At 43.1% G+C, this 2,330-nt stretch overlaps 1 protein-coding gene across 1 annotated transcript; it reads right to left on the reverse strand.

Annotated features, from left to right (window-relative positions):
• Positions 1 to 1,493: 1,493 nt before the first annotated feature.
• On the reverse strand, positions 1,494 to 2,070 carry LOC121940218 (tyrosine-protein kinase receptor TYRO3-like; the record flags this gene model as incomplete). Its single annotated transcript, XM_042483037.1, has 2 exons — positions 1,494 to 1,885; positions 1,970 to 2,070. Coding segments are annotated over 2 exons (301 nt in total), but the record flags the coding sequence as incomplete, so codon positions are not given.
• Positions 2,071 to 2,330: the final 260 nt, after the last annotated feature.

Consider the following 2,330-nt stretch of genomic DNA (forward strand, 5'->3'; position numbering starts at 1 on the left):
TACACTGACATCCAGCTGAGAAGAAGTACTCTGTTTTCAGTAAAAGTCCTGCATTCAAAATATCTTTCAGAGAAAAGTACAAAAGTATTAGAACGAGAGTATACTTGAAATAGTCAGCAGACATAAACGTATTTATTATGCATAATATTTCTACATAATAATTATTGATGTGTTCATCACTTTAATGCAGCAGCTGGTAAAGATGAAGCTCATTTGAAATATGGTAGATTCATCTAGAATAATACAGCTTCAATTATTGGTTGAGTTATATTTTGAATTCATAATCTGAATCTGTAAAGTAACTGAAGCTGTCACGGAGATGTACTGCAGTAAAAAGTAAAAGATTTGCCCACAAACTAGCATCAAATAAACTCTTATTAAATTTCCTGATAATTCTCTGGCTGCTGCCTTCCTCCTCTCACGCCTTTGAAAGAAATCTAGCCAGTTTGCTCAGGTGTAAAAGGGTTAAAAATATCCATTTATAAGCCTGATTAAAGCCTCGTTAGAGGCCGATGACTGGCCGACCGTGCTGTTATGATGTCATCAACTCGACGTCATTAATCAGCTTAAATATTAACAGAAATGCCCTCAGACTGAGAGCGGGCTGAGCTCCACCCGTCAGGACCGACCTGTGACCGAATTCAAACGCTCACATGAGTGTGACTCACAGCTGAGCAGGAACACGTCACACACACACACACACACACGCACGCACGCACGCACGCACGCACGCACACGCACACGCACACAATATGACTCAGCTATTGATCTGCCGCAGATCAATAGCTGAGTCAGAAACAGGAAGAGAGGAAATCATCTGTAACAGCGGTTCTTAAGTAGAGGTCCAGGGACCTCCTGGGGTCCTTGAGGGAGTTCCAGGTGGTCTCCAGGACCAGTTCTGCTACAGAAGTGAACTTGGTGCGAGTCATGAGGACTGTTCTGGTCACAGGTTTCACTTCCTCAGGGTTTCTCACGCTCGTTTATTTGTGGTGTTCGACCACAAAATCAGCTTTCACTTCCACAACTTAATGTGATATTTTTGGAGCTGGAGTCTGAATTTATCCCAACAGAGCTGCACACTCTCAGAGTGACTCTGGGCACAGACGGAGCAGCAGGGCGTGAAACTAAACCGTTTATCGGGCCTCATGCAACAAAACGATACATAAACTCAGTTTCTCTTGTTTTTGCTGTTATCCAGGAGATGTTCTTGTTTTGTTAGTACACGTTGATTTTTGACATTTACCTGCGTTTTCTTATTTTTGCTTTTCTCTGAGGTCAGAGAACATTTTACGAGTGGTCGAGACACTTTGACCAAAATAAGTGGAAAATACTTTAGTGCAAATCTGAGGAACTTTTATGTTACTTGAGTATTTTAATCTCCTATAAACTGTATGTATGAGGATTTGCTGTTGAATTATTGAGATTTCTTAAATGTATTTAAACATTTGTGCATGCATACTTTTACTTTTAATACTTCAATACATTTCCCTGGAATCACATTTACTTTGTTAAGTTTATTTAGTATTTTTATTTAGTTTACGTGCCGCGTACTTCAGAGGACGTTTTGGTCCCCAGATTTTGCTGCTGAGACGTGGTGATTTTGCAGCAGCTTAAATCCAAACACTCTATTGATTGTAATCACTCTGACAAATCTGTCAAAACTAATGAAACAGGATTTTTTTGCGTTATTTCTGCGAGCGGGACATGTTCTGACCTGGGACGTGGAGGACGGACGGGGACGGGCGGGGCTCGCCCTCCTGGATGCCTCCCAGCCACCACAGCACCTCCACGGGCTCGGGGGGGCCGACGGCGGCGCAGGTGAGGTTGAAGGGAACGTTGGGGAACGTGGCGACGTCCTGCGGCTCTAGCAGGAAGTGAGGGACACCTGCAGGGGACAGGAAGCAGGAGAGCATGATGGGAACTCTGCAGCCAGATAACGCGGATCAGACGATGCGTTCAAGGTCCTCACCTTCCACCGTGAGCCAGGCTCGCTCTGAGGAGAAGGTCAGGCCGTGAAACTCCACCTCACACCAGTACTGCCCGGCGTCCTGCTGCTGCACCGACTTCACGCTGAAATGAAATGACACGACTCAACAGCTGCACGTTTACGAGGGAAAAAAGAACGCCAACATTTTTAAAGAAAAAAACAAAACAGCCAAAATGTTTTCTTTCAAAATTGGCCAAAAAAATCTTAAAGGGGAAAAAAAAGCAAAATATTTTTACAGAAAAAAAACTCTAAAATGTCTTCTTTAACCCCGTTAATACTGAGTAATTTTTTTTTTAAACATGGAGATAAGGCGACAAGCAACTTAACAAGACAATGGCCCAAA

Source organism: Plectropomus leopardus, unplaced genomic scaffold (assembly GCF_008729295.1).
Source record: "Plectropomus leopardus isolate mb unplaced genomic scaffold, YSFRI_Pleo_2.0 unplaced_scaffold8016, whole genome shotgun sequence".
Classification (NCBI taxonomy): domain Eukaryota; kingdom Metazoa; phylum Chordata; class Actinopteri; order Perciformes; family Serranidae; genus Plectropomus; species Plectropomus leopardus.